The sequence below is a fragment of the Muntiacus reevesi genome, chromosome 18 (genome assembly GCF_963930625.1).
Source record: "Muntiacus reevesi chromosome 18, mMunRee1.1, whole genome shotgun sequence".
Lineage (NCBI taxonomy): Eukaryota > Metazoa > Chordata > Mammalia > Artiodactyla > Cervidae > Muntiacus > Muntiacus reevesi.
This window is the reverse complement of record NC_089266.1, coordinates 45,963,133-45,983,090: the sequence shown is the minus strand read 5'-3', so window position 1 is coordinate 45,983,090 and position 19,958 is coordinate 45,963,133. Positions and strand designations below refer to the sequence as shown.

General features: G+C 41.3%; 1 protein-coding gene across 1 annotated transcript; it reads right to left on the bottom strand.

Annotated features, from left to right (window-relative positions):
* Positions 1-7,800: 7,800 nt before the first annotated feature.
* On the bottom strand, positions 7,801-9,819 carry LOC136149441 (C-C motif chemokine 8). Its single transcript, XM_065909689.1, has 3 exons — positions 9,655-9,819; positions 8,733-8,850; positions 7,801-8,326 (listed from the first exon to the last, which is right to left on the bottom strand). Exons 1-3 carry the CDS (start codon positions 9,728-9,730, stop codon positions 8,221-8,223), a joined length of 300 nt encoding a protein of 99 aa, XP_065765761.1. The 5' UTR covers positions 9,731-9,819; the 3' UTR covers positions 7,801-8,220.
* Between the last annotated feature and the right edge of the window lie 10,139 nt (positions 9,820-19,958).

Sequence of the window (19,958 nt, the reverse complement as noted above, 5' to 3'; positions counted from 1 at the left end):
ATAGTGAAGGACAGGGAAGCCTGGTGTGCTGCAGTCCCTGGGGTTGCAAAGGGTCAGAAAAGACTGAGCAACTGAACGACAGAGGAAGTGTCCGCTGGCCTTCTCATGGAGTACAGTTAGGGATGGCTGGGTGCTTGCACATAATAGATACTTTTCAACAGCTCCAGTTCCCTGAGCTTTTGGACACCTTCCTAATGTCCCAGGGAGTTCTGGCGTTTCAACTTCATCAACTGCAGGCTTCTTTTGAAGTCTAGATTCCAATCGGCCAATCTAGCTAAATAGTCATCCCTCCCACTACTTGCGCTAATGCACTGAATTATGAGTTCTGGACAAGCTCGTTCACACCCATGAATTTGACAAACTGAGTCTTACATGTTAATGTTCTCTTACAATTCAGTGCTCCACACGCCCCCCCAAACTCTCCTCCAAATTGAGTGAGTGGGGGGACTTTCATACCCTTCCAGCAGGGACTCCTGTCTGTCCTTCCCTCTGTTTCAGGACCTATTATCTTATAAGAGAATACGTTTAGGAGCCTGGGGTCCGGAGTCAGCCAGACAGGAACTTAAATCCTGTGTTCAAACTATTTACTTGTTATGTGGTTTGGAGCAAATTGTTTACCTTTCTGAGCCTTTAAGAGGAACTGGTTGCTGATTATTACGTCATTGTGATGCTCCGAGAATCTAATAAATAACGAAAGCGTGGCAAGTGCTCAATCCAGTGCCAATAATTTCTATTTAAAAATAGAATCTTAAAAATCTTTTTTTAAATTTTCTTTAAAGTATAGTTGATTCATAATGTTGTATAGTTTCTGGTACACAGCAAAGTAATTCAGTTATACATATATATAATATGAAAAAGAATATGTAATTATTCTTATATTATTTCCCATTATGTTATTCATGATATGGAATATAGTTCCTTATACTACATAGTAGGAGCTTATGTGTATTTATTTTCTTATTTTTGTATTTTTTATAATTTATAATAATGTATTTATTTATTATTATTTATGTATTTTTATACATAGTACTACTAATTTCACTACTAATTTACTACTAATTTTTATCTACTAATTTCACACTCTTTTCTCTCCCCTACCTCTTTTCCCTTTTGTAACAGTAAGCTTGTTTTCTGTGTCAGTCTGTTTCTATGCCATAATTAAGTTCATTTGCACCATATTTTAGATCCCACATATGTGATAGCATATGCCATTTGTCTTTCTCTTTCTGAATCATTGCATTTAGTATGATAATCTCTAGGCATATCCATGTTGCTGCAAATGGCATTGTTTTATTCTTGTTTATGGCTGAGTAATATTCCATTATATATATGTATATATGTGTGTGTGTATATATGTGTATATATACATATACATATGTATATTTACCACATCTTTATCCATTCATCTGTCAATGGCCATTTAAGTTGCCTCCATGTCTTGGCTACTGAAAATAGCACTGCTATGAACATTGGGATGCATGTATCTTTTCAAATTGGGGTTTATTCCAGGTACATGACCAGGAGTGGGATTGCTGGATCATATGGCAACTCTATTTTTATTTCTTTGAGGAACCTCCATAGTGTTCACCATAATGGCCGTACAATTTACAAATCCCCCAACAATGTAAGGAGGGCTCCCTTTTCTCCATACCCTCTTCAGTATTTGTTATTTGTGGACTTTTATTGATGGCCATTTTGACCAGTGTGAGTTGATACCTCATTGTAGCTTTGATTTGCATTTTTCTAATGATTAGTGATGGTGAGCCTCTTTTCATGTGCCAGTTTGGTCATCTGGCTGTCCTCTTTGAAGGACACTGACTGGCATTCTCTGCCCCTCAGGCTGGGTATCTGCAGAGAAAGGAGAGACTGCAGTGGAAAGGAACAATGACATTGTGATGGAAGAAGGAGCCCATCCACCACCCCGAACATGATGCAAGTCAGCTTGCCTCCCTTCTTTCTTCACACCACCTTCTCTCCTATTTCTGTCTTTACTTATAATATCCCATCCTCCTACAATTTTCATCTTTCTTCTTTTTTTAAACGAGCAGCACTTTTATTTACTTCTGGCTGTGCTGGGTCTTCATTGACGCACGAGTTTTCTCTAGTTGTAGTGAGTGGGGGCTGCTCTCGAGTTGTAGCGCGCGTCTCATTGCAGCGGCTCCTCTTGTTGCAGAGCACAGGCTCTAGGCTTGCGGGCTTCCGTTGCTGCAGTTCCCAGGCTCCAGAGCAGTTGGCTCAGTAGTTGTGGGGCTCAGGCTTAGCTGCTTCAAGGCATGTGGGATCTTCCTGGACCAGGGATCGAACCCGTGTCTCTTGAATTAGCAGGTGGATTCTTTACCGCTGAGCCACCAGGGAAGCCCCCAACATTTGTCTTTCCATCTGACCCATATAGGAATTATTTGAGGTCTGGCTTATGCTGCATCTGGCTTCACAGGGGATCGAATCTGGCTCTGAGATGGATGGCTGATAATTTTCCAGGTCAAACCTTCCTACTTCTACCCTAGAAAACAGATTTCTTGTCACGTTCTTGACCAGTATATCTTCAAAATGAATACTTACCAATGATCCAGGGAGCTTAAAAAGACATAGTGGGAAGATTATCATGTAATTGATCCTCCTAGCCAGACAGGTGAAGCAGGATTGTCATAGGCAAGCTGAGGGGTACAGTCTCCCTATCCGCTGAGCTGTTGGTTTTAACCTGTTGTTGCTTTACTAATTGAGGTGCTTATAGTGTTTAGTTTTTGCTGCCTTCTTTTTGGGAGAACTCCTAGGATAAATACTTGATGCCATCCCTTCCCAAGACTAAATAAAAAGTGCAGGCAGAAAAACTTCATATTTGGCACATTATCATGCTGTGACCAAAGAAACAGAAGTTTTTCTGTCCACAGGTGAGTGGACCCAAGTTTGGTTCAGTTACAAATTTTCTTCCCAATTCAATGTAATCCCAATTATTAATACAATCCAAACAGAAATTTTGTGGAGACTAATAAGCTAATTCTGAACTTTTAGAGGAGAAGTAAAAAAAAGAAAAACAAAAACAAAAATAGTCAAGACAACTTTAAAGAAGAACAAAGTTGTTGGGCTTACACTCCTAGATATTAACAATTTTTAGAAAGCATTAGTCATTATGACATGGTGCCATTGTTCCAAGAATGGATGAATGTGCCAAGGGAACAGATTAGAATGCAGAAATTGAACCATACGTATACTGATGTTGAATATATATCAAAGTTTGCACTCCGGAGTAGTTAAGGAAAAAATACCCTTTTGAATAACTGATCAATCCATTATTCAGTGTGCTGAATCAGTTTGATATTTATAAGGAAGAATAAAATCTTGATCCCTAACTTTCAGCACACTGAAATATATATATATATATATATATATATATATATATATATATATATATATATATAAAATCAGTTTCAGGTAGATTGTAGCTCTAAATGTGAATGACAAAAATAATGTTTTTTGAAGATAAGAGAAGATCTTTGTGACATCTGTTTTGAAAACGTTTGCTTAAACAGAAAACAAAAGCACTTACCATAAAGGAACATGTTGATAAATGGGCTATTTTAAAATCAGGAAGCTGTATCATCAAAAGGTAGAAAGGGAATGAAAAAGAAAATCACAGATTATGAGAAGATGTTTCTGTTCACATGTTTGTCAAAAGATTCTGATTCAGAGGATAGAAAATGCTTCCACAATTTCATAATAAAAAGATAGGCAATCTAAAAAAATACACAAGATCCATCAAGTCTAAACAATCAAAAATGGGTATAGGATATGATGAACTGGACCTTCATAAAAAAAGATATCCAATAAACATTTAGCAAGATATTCAAGCTTATCTGTCATGAGTAAAACACAAACTTAAACCACAATTATATGAAATTATACACATAATTAGAATGGCTAGATTAAGAAGAATGACAGTACCAAGTGTTGCAATAAGATATGAACTGACTCAAAGTCTCATACATTGCAGGTGGGAGTGAATGTAAACTGGTGAAACAGATTTGGAAAATATTTAGCCATAGCTGGAAAAGTGTTTGATGGTTGAGTTTATGCTTAATATATGCATATCCTGTCAACCATGTATCCATTTCTTTCTTTATTCTTTCTCTCTTTCTTATCTATATATCCATATTTATTTCTATCTATCTGTTTATTTGCCATCTACCTGCAAAACCATAAGTTCACACTGATAACTTTTAACTGCAATCGAACCCCACAGAGTTTTTCTAGCCTCCAACATTCTATATCTCTCTATAGAAGCTTCTCCAACAGTAAGGGAGTTGGCTTCCATTATCTTCAATACATTTGTTTATTTGCTAAATCCTTCTTCAGGTCACCATTCTCTTAAGTACATGGCTAACTCAGTCCTGGTGCTATTGATTCTAACTTGTGGACTGCTCTCTTGAGCCCAGTCCTACTGAACATACTAGCTGAGTTCTCCACAGTCTTGGCTCAGTCCTGGTCCCAAAGAACTTACTGGGATCCCTGATCCTTGTCCCAGCCCCAGCCTTGGTAAACACACCAACTGAATGCCCAGCTAAATCCCTGGCCCTGAGCTAGTGAACTTGCCTGGTGAAATCCAGGCATCACCTGGAGGAAGGAGAACAAATATTGATGGTAAAAAACAATGAGTCAATAAGATAGAGCCTGAGATGAGAACGTCTGTGCAGATAGTTCCTTCAAGAAGTGACCCCAGGGATGTAGACTGAGAGGCACCCCAGTGAGATGGAAAAGGAGAAAGCAACAGAAGCATGCATAATTAAGGGCAGAATAGTGGGCAATGGGGACTGCTTCTCCTGGAAATACCCGATGAGCCTACAGAATGGCTCCCAGAATCAACTGCTGGTAGGAAGAGTGGCAGAAGCTTTTAAACATCTGCTCTGTACTTCGCTGGTGGTACAGAGGATAAAACTCCACCTGCCAGTGCAGGGGACACAGGTTCAATCCCTGATCCAGGAAGATCCCACATGCCGCAGGGCAACTAAGCCCAGGAGCCACAACTACTGACCCCATGTGCCGTAACTACTGAACGCCTCGCAGCTAGAGCCTGCACTCCACGGCAGGAGAAGTCAGTGCAATGAGCAGTCCGTGCGCTGAAATGAAGAGCAGGCCCAGTTCACCACAACCAGAGAGAGCCCACATGCAGCAAAGAGCCAGCACAACCAAAAACAAACAAATTAATAAATTTTAAAAAATCTGCCCCACTCTTCGTTGGTGGAAAGTTGGCACCCACAGTGTCCACTCCCCTGCATGGTGTCAGACGAATGTGCAGGCTGAGCCAACTCCTGACCTGAGATGGCATCCAAGGAGAAGCCTGTGGACAGAACGCAAGAAGTGAGGAGGCACAGACCACATGTTGAGAGAGTGAAGTGAATCCAAGCCTGCAGCAAGCTGTCTGCTCGAGGCATGGATGAAATCAGTGGTGAGTCCAACAGGAGGCTTGTCAGCTTCCTGTGACCTCACCAGTTCTTTGCCCCCAACTGACAGAGGAATGAATTGTGTTCACAGAAATGAACCCATTAGCAGAAGGATGAGGATTTTCAAAACACAACTATTCCAGTTGAGGCACATAAAGCATCAGTAACTTAAATAAGGTGACATATCACTTGCCACGTTTATGTTTCATGTCATTAACGAAGTTCATTGTGATTTGAAATACAACAACATAATCCCAGAGTGTCTCTGGGTGACACTTGGGGAGGACAAATGGACTGTGTCTTGTACTGTAGTCTGGTGACAGTTTAGGATGAGTCTCATGCCTTTGGAATTTAGGACTTGTGTCCAGGGAGTTCATGAAACCCTGGGCCCAGATCTTTGCAGCCAGCCTGACCTTGAGGCTGTGAAAGAGCGCAGTTAAGAATCAGATGGAGCCTTTATGGTTGGAAGGCACTCTTTTTACCCAGCTGACATTTAGATGCCTTATTTTAGACACCTGGGGTTTCGGTGTGTTACTTTGGTCTTTGGTGGAAAGCTTATTTTCAGACAGGTAATATATCTAACTTGGGAGTATTTGCTACTAGGCTGGGCTCCTGGCTGGCTCGGTGGTTTTAATTCTTGGCACTTTCTTCCTGACCCTTCCCTAGCCAGTAGGCATGACCAAATTCCCAAGAAACATGGCTCCTAGGGTAGGAAGGAGCTTGTGAAGCCATCTCCCAGACCCTCTTACTTCCTGCATGTGATACAGAATGATTTTCACTTTTATATGGGGTGTCTTAGTGCCAGAGAGAGAAACTGACTTGCTTTAAGTGACTCAGAGAGTCAGAACCAGTTCTGGGATCAGAACCCAAGTCTCTTGCCTTGCCGTGTTTCCATGTGTGTAATTGAATCAGGGCATCTCTCCAACCTGTGACAGGCTCCATGGACCTGGGCAAGCCGGACAATAGTTCTCTTCCTTCAGGAGGGGTCTTGGTCTCTGCGCCTCAGTACAGTGGGACTCATGTCTAAAAAAGGAGCCGACTGTGGTGGCTCAGAGGGTAAAAAATCCACCTGCAATGCGGGAGACCTGGGTTTGGTCCCTGGGTTGGGAAGATTCCCTGGAGAAGAGAACAGCTAACCACTCCAGTATCCTTGCCTAGAGAATTCCATGGACACAGGAGCCTGGCAGGCCACAGTCCACGGGGTCGCAAAGAGTTGGACATGACTGAGTGACTTTCACTCACTCACTCATGCTCAAGAAGTACAAGAGAATCTGGACCTTAAGAGGCTATTAAGGAAAGCAGATTCCATGCCTTCAAAAGGATTTTGCAAATTCTTGGGACTGGGGTTGAGGGTATAGTGATGGAGATGAATTCATTCTGTATCTCAAGGGTAACAGCCCTGTGGATAGTCGACTTGCAAGATCATAAAAGAAGGGTCTATGTCTTGGTCAATAACTCTCTTCTTCTATAGCACTTAACATATCACTCTGTCTGGCCCATTCTTCCTCACCTCATCCCACTCCCACGGTGCACCACTTATGTTCCTATCATTTCTCTGCTCTATGGCGGCAGTCTGCTCTCAGACCTTCCCCCTCACACTCCATCTTGTATTCAGACATGAAGTTATTCTTCCTGATGCTCACCTCTGCATGTGAGATTTTCCTTCGCTCCTATTTCAGCACTCTCAGTGCATCTCTATTATCTGCTGAAGTTCCAATCTGAAATTCAAGAGCCACTACAATCTGGCTTTAAGCTGTATTCCTAAAATCTCAACTCCTCTGTTTTCCTAAAGCCCAGCCAGGTGGGATTCCTTCCCCTGGCCCACTCCCCTCATCTCTCTCCTCTATCAGCTCTGAAGAATCCTTTCCTTTTCCATCACATTCGAATCTCTCATGACCTGTCTGATTGAAGACTCATCTCCAAGGAATAGTCTTAAGTGGATCTCTGGGCTATAGGCATCTAGTTTTCTCTTGGATTCCATTTCATTCCTGGGATGTTATTCTAGGTTTGAGAATGAATGAAACAGAAAACCTTGGGTTATGGGGAAATGGTTAAAGACTGTTGCAAGAGATCAAGAGAGAGACCAGGCAAAAGTCAATGCAGAGAGAAAAGAAATGGGAATCTAGATGCTATTATGCGTGAGTGACTTAGGGATTGGAGCCAGAAGAGTGGAACAGCTTGGTCATTCTAGGTTCTCCCTAATCCTAAATTGAGTCCAAAAGATGTCTTAGAGGATGACTTTTACACTCCAAATTGTCATTCATCGCTACCATTTTCTTCCTCCCCACGAAATGTTATCCCATGAAAAATAAGACCAAGTAGCTTGAAATTATATATATATATATATATTTCTTTGAAAATTCCATAGCCATGTAATAACATTACTTTCCATCACAATACTACATAGTACACATCCACTTACAGGAGCACTGATTTCCTAAGATTCCAGAGGTGTTTCACTCTGATGACCAGTGGAAGGACCTCACCATCCTACAGACAGTAGGATGGGGAACAGCACCAGCTTGCTATGAACTTAATCAAGCTCACAGGAAACTCATCACCAGATATTGTATGTTACATTCATTAGGATTTATGACAGATAAAGTTAAAACAACAATAACTTAAACATAATTAAATATTATTTAAGAAACTATGTGTTTAAATTATTTTTTTTTTAAAAATAACCTCTTTTTGGCCACTATAATAAAATAAGACACTTGGGGAAGGTTGGGAAGAAATAAATAAGATTTTCCAAGATTCTGTCTCTCAGTCCAGGTATGAAGGTTCAAGGCTTCGGTGTTCGGGACTTTTGGTCCAGGAGCTTTATGGAATTCTGGACCCACTTCTGTTTGGGGTCAGCACAGACTTCCTTGTCCGCTTTGGTCTTGAAGCTGTGGGGAAGAGAGGACAGAGTTAAATGGAGTGTCTTGAGGATTTTTCCCAGGAGTCTGATCCATTGGTCCCTAAAGCTGATTAGCCCTTGCTCCCTGGTTGAGGAGCCTGAATGGGGACAAGAAGAAGGGGAAATGGGAGGAAGAAACCTCTTTTCCAGAAAAGAAGTTCTGCTGTCACTGCCAGAGGGGAAGCCCTCCAGACCCTTGGCTAAAGGAACTTGGATGATCTGACCAAGCTCCTAGAAAAGGAGCCCGGAGTGTATATATTTTCCTTCTTGTGGGTTCAGTTTGTCTATGGAGTGAAGGGTCCTTTGGCTTAGGTGTTTCATTTATCTGACTCATCTGGACACACAGAGCTCAGATAGAACTTTTGGCTGTGGGTGCCAGGGCATGGTCCACTTACATCACAGCTTCCTGGGGACACTGGCTGTTGGTGATTCTCGTGTAGCTGTCCAGCTTCTTGAAGGGGATCTTCCCATTTATCACATGAAAGCAGCAGGTGATTGGGATAGAAACTGAATCTGAAAAACATTTTGCAAAGAACCAGAGAGTTATGATGTGTTGTAAGCACACATGTGTCAGAGAAAATGAAGAAGACAGGAGATAAAGCTAGTGCTGGAATTCTAGCTAGGACCCACCACTCCCACATTCAGAGCCTTAGTCCAGATCACACAGGTAAAATGGTACCCGTGAGTCAGTTTCTTCTACTGAACTGTGGGGTCTCTCATTGTTGACTGCAAATGGGGAACTCTTGAGTAACAAGATTAATCCTTGTAGTGTGATTCAGAGATTCTATTGATCCAAAACCTCTAAACCTGGGAAGATTCTAAAAACTTGCTTCCCAGCTCTATCCCCATGGGCTTAGAGCCAACCTATGTCACATGCTGAGGTAGATGCCCATGGGTCTTTATCCTTCACAGTCACCATTCTGGAAGTTACGCTGGACCATAATCCAACATTGGAAGCCTCCAGCAAGAATTTCCTCCTCTCTACTATTGCCTGAAATGTCTTTTCCATCCACAATGAGAAATGATCCTTCCTTCTGTGCCCCATCCCCAAACAAGATGAGGATTGTTGAGATTGCATTTAGTGTCCCAAAGGTGGTACTGGGCAAGATAATGGAGCCTGGCCCCAGGGGCCTCAGCTTCTAGTTTTGGTCCTGCCTCTGACCAGCTGTGAGGTGCCAGCTCTTCTTAATTCCTCCCTTACTTTCACTTTCTCCATCCTTGCAATGGAGGTGACGCAGCAAGCATGGGGTGACTTATGCCTGGGGTTAGTAGCTGGGGTAGTGAAATCGTTAAGGCTGAAGAAGAGAGGAGCCTTACCTGGCTGAGCGAGCACCTGGGTGCTGAAGGCGGCTGCCACGAGCAGCAGACACAGAATCCCAGCGGAGACCTTCATGTTGGAGGGTGAGCACCAGGGGCTTCAGTCTGAGAGTTGGTGGTTGCTGAATTGGTCTCAGTCTCTGGAAATCTGGCTCCTCTGACTGATCTGCCTGCCTTTTATAGGGAGCAGAGTGCATGGGTAGCGTCATGCTTAAGGAAGGACCGAAGAAGCCCCTGAATGTGCTGAGTAAGCACCAGATCCTGGTGGTGATTTCCGAACACCAAGAAAAGGAAGTTGTGCAGTTTCCATCATCTGTTGGGGCGGTGGAGCAGAGGTGAAAGGATGTGTGGCCATGCCAGCAAAATGTACAAAGTGACGTCATTAGACTATTAAGAGCTCTGATTTCTTTGAAACGGAACATGATCTGTTGGAAAGGAAGAGTGGAAGCTGAGTTCCTAGTGGGGTGGGAAGAATCAAGGGTCTGGGGCCTCCTCAAGGTCCAGGAGGTCAGGGAAGGGGCTCTAAGTCTTTGCCTGGGCTATTTGTCCATCTCTGGTCTCTGCCATCCTAAGCCAGTTGCACTCCTTTAATATCTCACATAGGTAGCTTGAGAGAATCTTGGCAGAATGGTAAATCCAAGCATCTTCAAGTCTTCAGGCTCTGGAATGTTCTGTCATGGAGCCTAAGAACTGGATAACACATACTGATCTTGTAGGATTGCTGTTGTTTTAGTTGCTAAGTTCTGTCCCACTCTTTGTAACACCATGGACTGTAGCCCATCAGGCTCCTCTGTCCATGGAATTTCCCAGGCAAGAGTACTGGAGCAGGCTGACATTTCCTTCTCCAGGGGATCTTCCAGACCCAGAAATTGAACCTGCATCTCCTGCATTGGCAGGTAGATTCTTTACCACTGAGCCCCCAGGGAAGCCTACAATCTTGCCACGTGGTGATTTCCAAATATTTTATCAGACACTAAAGTTTCTTTCCAAGAGAAATGATACAAAGAAATCCAGTATTTCATGCAGATTCGGATAGAACAGATCTGTTTGAAAAATGCCATTTACTTTTGGTGTCCAGTGTTTTGCCTGCTTAAAAAATTAGGTTGTTTGTTTCCTTACAACTGACTTTGAAAACTTCTTTTTACATTTTGCATTCAAATCCTTTACCAGCTATGTGCATTGCAAATATTTTCTCCACAGTTTGTAGCTTATTTTCTTAACAATATTTTTCACAGAGCAAAAGTTTTAAATTTTAATAAAGTTCAATTTATCAATTTTTCCTTTCATAGATGTTCATTTTGGTATTCTAGCTAAAATCTCTTCATCAAATCCAAGTTCGCATATTGCCTTTTCAATGAACATTTCCAGACTTTTCACAAATCATTCAATATTCCCCAATAATCTTGAATGTTAAATATTCCATAAGGGTCCATATATAAAGTCACCATAATTAAGTGAAGCCTTTCTCTACAGTTGGAAATTACACAATTTCCACTTTTTCACAATCATAAACAACAATTATGAGAAAACTGATGTAACATAATCATTATTGTCTCCCATTCTATAGCTAAAGGATTAATAAATCAAGTTATATGGCTATTATTAAGGCTCTTAATCAAATTACATCATTATTACAGTGCTGGAAGATTTCCATCTTCATTAAAATGTGAGTTTATTGTTCTTAAAAATATTTGACAATTGCTAAGAAAAAGATATTTATCTTGTTAAAGGGTAAAACTAAGCAATGGAATAGCAGTTTCCTTTGTGGTGCTGACATCATGCAGAAGTCTTTTTAGAGGCAGGCATGTTCTTTATCTTACTCAGAGGGGTACTTAAGCAGATGTCTACTAAAAATTCATGAAATTGTACACTTAAAGTGTCTGCACTTTATTGTATATAAATTAAGCTTCCACATAAAGTAAATAAAAAGCACAGCACTATTTTGCTTACATTCTAATGTATTTGTTGTTTTTAGCAAGTGCGTTAATTATTTTTTTCTTGTGATTAACTCATTCATGTTTCTATAATATATGGCCTTTTATTGTTCTTACTGATTCCCAAGAGACTTTAGAACATTTATATCATGCATTTTCCTTTTATTATACTGTGCAGACTTATAAGAGTAGAGAATTTGCAGAACATGGGATAAATCACTGTCATCAGAATTTCTTATGACCAGAAGGGAACTTGAGTTCTTCCAGACAGTCCTCTTGCCAGATGTACCTTGTAGCCCTGACCTCTGTGGGAGTGTGTTGTCTAAGAGGTCATTTGCACACATTTTTTTGTTCAGAAATAAAGTCACTGTCTCACACAAAACTTTCAAGACCCTATTAATTTCTCCCCTGAGCTGCCTTCATATGGAAAGTTCATCCATAAGCAGATGACACAATTAGTAGCAAAAATGATATTGTTGAGAATCAACAAGCGTTAGTCAAATGAAGGGAACTAATGGTCAAGTAACTCAATTCTAATCCTGATGGAGCCAATAATGAGCCAATGACCTGCCCAGTCTGACCATGGATAAATCTTGATTCCTAAATTCATTGTCCTTATCTATCAAATAGAAAGGTTTGACAAGTTCAGGGATGACAAATCGTTTTCAATAATTTTTTAACTTAATGGATTGATGGCAGATAAACAGGAAGGCTTGTTGGAAAAAAAAAAAAACAAAAAAAAAACAAAAGAACCAAACAAAAGCTCCAGTGAAGCCTTACCTTGGGTTATTGAATGCAATGTTGTGATTGATTAGTGATGTCTGCCAAGGATGCAGCAATAGAAAGTGGTACTATCTGTATAACACAGATGTTGTTCCTGGATTAAATCATATTTAATCTCTTCTGTAACTTAATTCATCTATGTTTGGGAAGTATCCACTCAGAGACTAAGAAGCTAGCATGCCAAGAGAACTGGCAGAGAAATGTACTTAGCTGTCAGCCCTAGGAGAAGATGAATAGCATGGTGGTTAAAAGTCTGGATCTGGATACAAGGAATACTAGTTAATATCTGTGTCAGATATTCTTTACTCGCCTATTCTTATGTGGAAATGGGGTTTATTGTGAATATTAAGTGATCTGATATCCAAAACTTGCTTTGCAGAGTGAGTAACATATGTGTGCATGCATTCTCAGCTGCTCAGCTATGTTCGACTCTTTGCGACGCCATGGACTGTAGCCTCTCGGGTTCCTCTGTGCATGGAATTTTCCCAGCAAGAATACTGGAGTGGGTTGCCATTTCCTCTTCCAGGGGATGTCCTCAATTCAGGGATTGAACTCATGTCTCCTGCACTACAAGGTGGATTTTTTACTGCTGAGCCACTGGGGAAACCCTCAGTAACATATGATGAGTGATCAATAAGCTAGCTGTTATTAATAGTCAAATAAGAAAGGTATTGTGTCTAGATCGTGCTAGAAAGGGACCCACAGTGTGGTCCCTGGTCTCTTGTATTAATTGTCCTTAAAATTGCTTCCAACTAAGATATGTGGTAAAAATAGACTGCTAGGAATGTCTGGATTGTAGATGAGGGGAAAAAAAGAGACCCCCAGAGGAAGAGAAGTGTGGTCGTGGGATCCTGCCATGAATCAGACACATAGAATGTTCTGGGGTCCACAGTGGGGATGAAGGTCGAACCCCAGGGCTGACACACCAAGAGGCACCAAGTCTTAATTCTTCAAGGAGCTCAGAGACCTCAAGTGGTGAGTCAGTTTGATTATGCAATTTCCCTCTATTGTTTTGTCCTCAAGTTGAATTCAAGAAATCCCAACATAAAAAGTTAAAACGAAACTTTAGGCCATGCAAGTTCAGCAGCTGTTCTTTCCAGTAGCGTGGTTATGCTGTTGTTTAAGGAAGTGGTCACTCTGCCTTCTCTCTTTTCTCCTTAGCATCCTTCCAACGTGCATGTTCCTTAAGCAGTTTTGACAGCTCACTTAGGGGTCAGTGGCTGTGAAGGGGCACCAGAGATCAGAAACAACCTCTGTTAAAAGAGGGCCAGAAGTGGGTACCCTGCTGTGGAAGTGGATCTGAGTTCTTATGTACTTTGTTTTGTTTTTGTGCTAATTGTTTTGCTTCATTTTGTTTGTTTTTTACTGCTTCCTTCTTTTTTAAAGAATTTTTCTTAGCGTCTAGCTGATTCACAATGTTGTAGTAGCTTCTGCTATCCAGCAAAGTGAATAAGTTATACACATGCATATATCCACTCTTTTTTAGATTCTTCTCCCATATAGGTAGTTATCAAGTATTGAAAAGAGTTCTCTGTGCTATACAGTAGGTCTTTATTAGTTATCTGTTGTAGTTTGTATATGTCGGTCTTAAGCTCCCAGTTTATCTCTCCCCCATTTCTTCCTCCCCTGGTAACCATAAGTTCGCTTTCTACAGCTGTAACTCTATTCCTGTTTTGCAAATGAGTTCATTTGTACTATTTTTTTAGATTCCACATATTAGCAACATCATATTATATTTGTCTTTCTCTGTTTGACTTACTTCACTCAGTATAACAATCTCTAGGTCTATTCATACTACTACAAATGATATTATTGCATCCTTTTTTATGGCTGAGTAATATTCCATCATATATATGTGTGTTCAACTCTGCTGTGATCCCATGGACTGTAGCCTGCCAGGCTCCCCTATCCAAGGGATTCTCCAGGCAAGAATACTGGAGTGGGTTGCCCTTCGCTTCTCCAGAGGATCTTCCCAACCCCGGGATCAAACCTGGCTCTTCTGCATTGTAGGCAGATTCTTTACCGTCTGAGCCACCAGGGAAGCCCTGTACCTGTGGACCACATCCTTTTTATCCATTCCTCTGTTGATAGACATTTAGGTTGCTTCCGTGTCCCGGCTATTGTAAATAGTTCTTCAATGAACATTAAGGTGCATGTATCATTTCAAACTGTGATTCTCTCTGAATATATGCCCAGAAGTTGGATCACAGGATTGTATTGTTTGTAGTATGTGGAAATGTGGCTCTTAAGGAGTGTGATTAGACGGGAGAGGATCTCGGGAATCAAAGTTCCTGCTTTCATTTTCCAGGACTGTCCCAAATGTCCTCGGTGCTCACAAAATTATAGAATGAGTTAGAAAAAAGTGCATTTAATTTATTCAATCTTTTTCCCTTGAGAGAATGAATTATAGAGGTGAAATGATTTGTCATAAAGTTGTACAACTGCCTGTGACAAGCCAGGGCTGGTAAATGGGCATGTCAGCATGAAAGCCATTATTCAATTTCAAGTTAGAAGACAAGAACCAGGCAGGAAAATACGGAGAGGTGCCCAGGAACCCCAAAGACCATCCAGTGCACCGGTCCCCAGATCTGCCTATCACACCAGAATGCCCTGGGCAGTGACTTATAATATGGAAAGGCTGCCTTAACCCACTCTAACATACTCACTCAGAATCTTTGGAGATAATGCCTCGAATTCTCTTTGAAGTGTTCCAGGTGGCTTTTAACCATGACCAGTTCGGGAGCCGTTAACCTGGTTTAGATGCTTCATTTACAGACATATACACTGAGGCACAGAATGGTAAGCTGATTTACTCAGAGTCACTCTGACAATGTAGCAAAAACCCAAAACTGGAACTCAGAGATGCCATCGCTATGCCCAGTTACACACTGGGCCTGCTTCTTTGGTTCCTGGTACAGGCATGGTCTTCATTCTAACAGAGACCCCAGTGTCCTGTGTCTGTACGTTCATGTCACAAAGGTAAGCATGTGTGGGCCCACTTGGAATGTAAATGATCTCAAAGAGGATTACCTTATAGGTCTTAACAAGAAGAACAAGAATAGATTCTATTTCAACTTGGGAATATGTAGTTTAACCCCCCAAGCCCTTATATCACCATTCCCCACTCAATGCTTAATAACTGATAAAAAACAGAGGACCTTTTGAGGCTATCTACAATGTCTGTTTTTGTCCTTTACAATAACTCAAAGGAATCAATAGGAATTTTGATGGCAACAAGCTGTTCAGTTTCTCCTGGGGCTTTGGGGCTACCACTGGGATGTGGATAGAAGTTACCCTGACCTTATGCTCCTGGCTAGTTAGGTAGTATGGATTCCAGGTAATGCCTTATCCTGGTCTGTCCCCACTGGTGGCCAAGGCAATGTGGTCTGTGGTCTGAAGACACAACTTTAAGAATGAGAGGTGAAATGGACTTTGTTGGATTCCTGTATTTTTGAAGTGTACACATTATTTCAGCTTTATTGATGGAACAGCTGAGGAACAGGGCAAAGCAGATATGTGTCTTACGTGTACAAAACAAAGCACCCAGGTCTCAGGCATTCTAGGCCAGCCTCTTCCCAGGGCCCTGATTTCAAGGGCAATGCATGGAACAGTGAGATACAGCATGGCACAGCAATTGTGGGCCCAGTTGGAATGTAAATGATTTCAAAGAGGATTACTTGATAGGTGGCCTCTCATCCTGCTTTGAATAGTTTCTTCACTAATAACTGAGCAGAGGGTGCTAATTCTGCTGTAGTCTTTCTTCACTTGGCCTGTTGGGATCTTTATCAATCAGAAACATCCCTGGTCACTGGGGCAAGTCAAAGGGACATGGAGATTCTTAAACTAGCTCTTAACGGCTTCTCCCTGGAGTGACACAAAAGGGGTCATACCCCTTGCCTATCTTCAAGATGGCATGGAAGAATAATCCTACAATTGGTAGAAGCTCAAACACTAGAAATATGAGTGGTTCTCTCTAGTCCACCACACGTTCCCTGTTACCCACATCAGTTTAGTAACGATTAGCTGTTGTAAAGAAATGTCTGTGCTATGTGACATTCCTAGGTTTAACCATTTTTAATAATTCTCATTAAAAACAGTCCATCCTTTACTTGTTTATTTTGGCTGAGCCATGTTTCATGAAGGATCTTAGTTTCCCAAACCAGGGAATGAACCTGTGTCCCCTGCAGTGGGAGCTCAGAGAGTTAACCACTAGATGGCCGGGGAAGTCCCAAAACAGTCCACTCTTTACTTTTTTTTTTTTTTAATTTTAACTTGAGGCAAAGTGGTGAGTCTAAGTGGTTTCACATTTAGCACTCTAAATCAAATACGTTGTACATTTTTTGCTACCCTGTTCCCCAACTGACTGTTATCTAAATGTCATGGAACTACACTAATGATTGCCATATCAAGTTATTCACTTCAACTCAGTGAAGTGGGAAATTATCATAAAGCCCTTAATGAACGCAAGTGTTAACTGGTCCTTCGAGGGATATTTGGATTTTATTATTTATGAAGATCACAATTAGGCTTATGAAGGCTAAGAGCCTCTGGGTGAATAGCTGGTAAGCCCTGTGAAGGAGTCATTGTGCTTTGACATGTTCTGTGTCACGTACCAGACAGCCACTCTCTTGTATTTCTCTGTGGTTTTCTTTCTTTGTTTGTTTTTGGTTTGTTTGTTTTAGCTTTTGGCTGAACCCCAAGGCACGTGGAAATTTAGTTCCGCGACCAGGGAACAAACCCATGCCTTATGCATTGGCAGCGGGAGAATTAACCACTGGACCAACAGGGAAGTCCCTCTATTTGTGTTTTTAAAAAATTGACCTGGATGGGAGGGGAGTTTGGAGGAGAATGAATACATGTCTATGTATGGCTGAGTCCCCTTGATGTCACCTGAGACTATCACATTGTTAACTGGCTATACTTCAATACAAAATAAAGTCTTTAAAAAATTGAGAGCTGTCTACCTGATTCAATCATATGTATTATGCTCCATAACATTCTGAGGCTCACTTTTTTTTTTTCTATGTCAAAAATAACTTTTTTCCTACATTTTTAAAGATAGGAATGTATAACATTCAGTCAGTTGTAGAAACTTTAGGGTGGTATCACAAACATTAAAGTACTCTATCACAGGAACAGAATGAAAAATGTAGAACACCTCCCAAGGCATCCAGACATCAGCCAGCCAGGCACTTAGCAACGCACTGCCGCGGAGTCGGAGCCTTCTGCGCAGGCGCCTGCGCACTAGCCTGCATCAGCAACCCTGGCTCCATGCCCACACTAGGGACCTCCGGTAAGAAATTGTCATTGCAATTCACAGCTCCCAAGTATTCAGTTTTAGCTTTCCGGTCTTTAACTGATTGCTTTTCCATTTCAATCTCCAAGGTCCCTCAATCACACAGGCTCAGAGGGAAGGAGTCTTGTTTGTTTACGGGGGCAGCTGCCATCCAGAATTAGGGTACTTCTTCCTGAATCTGCCCTCGGACTTCAGATCTGTTTCCTCGGTGGAAGGCGCTGCTCTTCTTTCACTTGTCTGATACACTGAGAGGATTTGTAACACTTTCAAATGTTTCTGAGGCTTCTGAAATGTTTCCCAGGCCCAGACTCTGGCATTTTCCCAACTCAGAGTAACACACCTGCAGGACTTTTAATGATTTTCAAGTGATTGCCTGCTCTTTGCTGGAAACAAAAAATATACGGAAATGCCAAAAGGAAAGGACAAAATACATTTGCATTTAGGGTGGGTGACTGACTCGTCCTGGTTTGGCCTGTGATTTCCTGTTTTTAGTACTAAATGACTAGTGTCCCAGGAAACCCCCCGGTCCTGGGCAAGTGACAAAGAATGATCACCCTACCTGCATCTTAAATACTAAGATTGAATCTGGCTGAAACCTGTTTATTTTAACCCTTTCTTCTCTCTTGATTTCTCTCTGTGTGTGTATGTGTGTATATATAGCAGTATGTATGCTGCTATATATAGCAGTATGTATGCATACATATGAAAGTATATATGTGTTTTGGTATATCTATACACATGTATGTGTATATAGATACACATATATATCCATATATCCATGTACATACACACATATCTAGACATAATGCACATGTGATAATATTTATAGCTTTCTTTCCTTAACACTGGTCATGTACTCTTCTGAGTCATTAGGTATTCTTCAGTTGCTTGAATTTTAAAGGCTTCATAGTGGTCCATTTTGCATACCATACACATACCATAATTAAAGTCTTTCACTGTAATTGGGTATATATATGATTTGTATTTTCACCTTTAAAGTTAACATTGTGAGGAAAAAATCAGTGTAAAATCCTGACCCACATCTTTATTTCTTTTTGTAGCTATAGAATTAACATATCACAATGCATGAAATGTTGACGCTTTTAACATGTATTACCCTATAGCTTTCTAGAAAGTTTTACCCTGGACAACATTTACAATTTGTGGTAAAGAGAATCATGGACTCCCCAAATGTCCAGTCCCAGTCGCTGGAACGGGTGAGAATGTTGTCTTACATGGCAAAGGGATCTTTGCACATATGGTTCCAGGTTCAGAACTTGAGATGGGGGAGCAGCGGGTTATCCAGGTGGGCCCGACCTAATCACACAGCCCCTGAAAGTGGAGACCCTGTCCTACGGCATCGGAGAGATGAGACAGAAGGAGAAGAGATCCCAGCTGTGTGTGAGAGAGACTCGACATGCTGTTGCTGGCTTTGAAGACGGAGGAACGGGGCTCAGAGCCAAGGGTTCTAGTGGCTTCTAGAATCGGCGAACAGCCCTCTGCTGACAGTCATCAAAAAATAAAGATCTCAGTCCAATAAACCAAAAGAACTGAATTCTGCCAACACCCTGAATGATCAAGAAAATTGAGTCTTCTCTATAGCTTCTAGAGAAAAACACAGTTCTGCCAACACCTTGATTTTAGTCTGATGAGACCTGGATCTCACCTTCAGCACTGTAAGATAATGAATTTGTGTTGTATAAATCACTGATTTTAGTGGTACTTAATTATGATAGTAGTAGAAAACAAATGAATTATTCTTTTAAAATGTGTGATGCTTTATTAATAAAAATATGATTTTACATATGGGCCAAACTAACCTATAGTGATAGAATTCAGACTAGAGTCTCCCTTTTGGGAAAATTTTTTTAAAATTATTTTCTGGGATTTTTTTAGTTGCTATTTTTTTTTAATTAATTTTTTGTGTGTGTGTGCCATGCAGCATGCAGCATCTTAGTTCCCCAACCAGGGATTGAACCCATGACCCCCTTCATTGGAAGCATGGAGTCTTAACCAGTGGACCACCAGGGAAGTCCCCTTTGGGGATATTAACTGGCAGGGACCTCAGGGAGACTTCTGGGGTTTGGAAAAGTTCTACAAATGTTGATTCGAGATGCAGCTACATGGAGTGTAGGTGCAAACGTGCCAAGTCACTTCAGTTGTATCCCACTCTTTGCAACCCCATGAACTGTAGCCCACCAGGCTCTTCTGTCCATGGGATTCTCCAGGCAAGAATACTGGATTGGATTGCCATGTCCTCCTCCAAGGGATCTTCCCAACCCAGGGATCCA